This window comes from Tupaia chinensis, unplaced genomic scaffold (genome assembly GCF_000334495.1).
Source record: "Tupaia chinensis unplaced genomic scaffold, TupChi_1.0 Scaffold138060_1, whole genome shotgun sequence".
Classification (NCBI taxonomy): Eukaryota; Metazoa; Chordata; class Mammalia; order Scandentia; family Tupaiidae; genus Tupaia; species Tupaia belangeri.
In genome coordinates, this window is record NW_006197961.1 from 1,392,906 (window position 1) to 1,394,898 (window position 1,993).

At 49.6% G+C, this 1,993-nt stretch overlaps 1 protein-coding gene across 1 annotated transcript in view; it reads right to left on the bottom strand.

Annotated features, from left to right (window-relative positions):
* The window catches only part of PODNL1 (podocan like 1), a 9,663-nt gene that overhangs the window by 4,544 nt on the left and 3,126 nt on the right, over positions 1 to 1,993 (bottom strand). Inside the window, 1 exon segment of the mRNA XM_027776761.1 lies at positions 369 to 484. Within this exon segment, the coding sequence (XP_027632562.1) occupies positions 369 to 484 (116 nt within the window).

The window sequence follows — 1,993 nt, forward strand, 5'->3', positions numbered from 1 at the left end:
GATCCCGAGAAGAGAAAGGAGGAGAAGGGATTGCAGCGTGGCCATCCCTCTGGGGGGTGATTTCTCACTTTCTATCTCTCTGTCTCTCTCTATCTCTTTGGTGAGTGCACATGCCCTATAGCAAAAACCTCTCTCTAAAAAGAAAAGAAAGAAAGAAAGAAATACAACGACACAAGTGGCCACAGCGACACTGGATGAAACCTCAGGGCAGGGTGGCAGGGACAAGGACACCTTCCAGGTGTCACTCACCCAACAGGGCCTCGGGGTAGGAGTGACATGAGCAAGAGGAGCTGACGGTTGGACCCCCAGATGGTACATGCTCAGCCCCGACCGCCGACTGGAGGCTCCACCCCAGCCCCGGGCCCCACCTGAAGGTCGTGGTGTCCAGGCCACTGTCTGCCAGTTGATTGTGCTGGAGGTAAAGTTCACGGAGCCGGCTCTGGCGGCTCAGGGCTCCCCGGGGCACCTTGGAGATGAGGTTGTTCTGAAGAAGGAAGGAAAGAGTCAGACTGCAGAGCCAGCCTGTGGCGTGGTGGTTAAGGCACTGGACTCCCACATGGCCGGCTGTGGTTTGAGTCCTGGAACTGGCAGTTTGATCATTACTATGCTCCTCCTTGGACTTTGGGCGCCCGCGCGCGCATACACACACACACACACACACACACACAGGAGCCCAGTGTGTTTTTCAAACTGCAGGGTCTGGGACCAAGACAGGAGAGTCGTCCATGTGGGATCTAGGATCTTAACTACCAGGCTACCTGCTGGCTTGAACCCTGACTATGTTTTCTTTTTAATTTAAAAAAAAAGAAGAACAAAAGAGGGACCAGGGCCAGCAAGTGACATGGTGGTTAAAGCAGCTGGACTCCCACATGGCTGACCACAGTTCGATTCCCGGACCTGGCAGCTTACTTTCTCTCTCTCTTTCTCTCTCTCTCTTTCACTCTGTCCCTCTCTGGTCAAATTAAAATAAACAAATAAAGTTAAATAAAATAATGCTTTAAATAAAAGAAAAACAAATAAGGAACCAGGGCCAACAGGTGGCATGGTGGTTAAGACAGCTGAACTCCCACATGGCTGACCATGGTTCAAGTCCTGGACCTGGCAGCTTGCTTTTTCAATTTCCTTCTCTCTCTCTGTCTCTCTCTGGTCAACATCAATGAATAAAACTAAATAAAATGATTCTTAAAAAAACCCAAAAAGAATGAAAAACAAATGAGGGAACAGCAGATGGCGCAATGGTTATGTCACTGGACTCCCACATAGTCAATACAGTTTGAGTCCTGGACTCAGTGGTTTAAAACTTACGCCAGGCATGTGTGTGTGTGTGTGTGTGTGTGCCCAACTACTTAGATTTAGTTTGACAATTTATTAATTCATTTATCACTCCAAAAGTTGCCAGATAATGTATTTGACAGATAATTGTGTTTGCCTAACAAAAACAACCAGTTTCTGTGTGTGTGTGTGTGTGTGTGTGTGTGTGCTTTTTCTCGCTTTCTGTCTCTCTGTCTTTTTCTGTCTCTCTGGTGAGCCCACATCCTATAGCAAAAATCTCTATCCAAAAAAGAAAGAAAGAGAAAGAAAGAAAGGAAAAGAAGAAAAGAAGGAGACGAAGGGTCTGGGGCAGAGGGGAGCTAGGAGCCAGGGGAGGCTCTTCAGTGAGAGAATGACCAGGGGCCCAGCTTGAACAAGACTGAAACCCGCTCAGCTCACTGAGCCCTTGGGAATAACTCGTGTGCATTAAAAACGTTTGAAGGGGACCAGCAGTTGGCGTAATGGCTATGTCGCTGGACTCCCATGTTGTCGACCGCGGTTCACATCCCGGACCCGGTGGCTTAGACTCACGCCAGGTGCGTGTGCGTGCGTGCCCAAGATCCCAAGATCCCAAGATCCCGAGAGGAGAACGGAGGAGAAGGGATTGCGGCGTGACCATCCCCCCTGGGGGGTGATTTCTCGCTTTCTGTCTCTCTGTCTCTGTCTGTCTGGCGAGCGCATG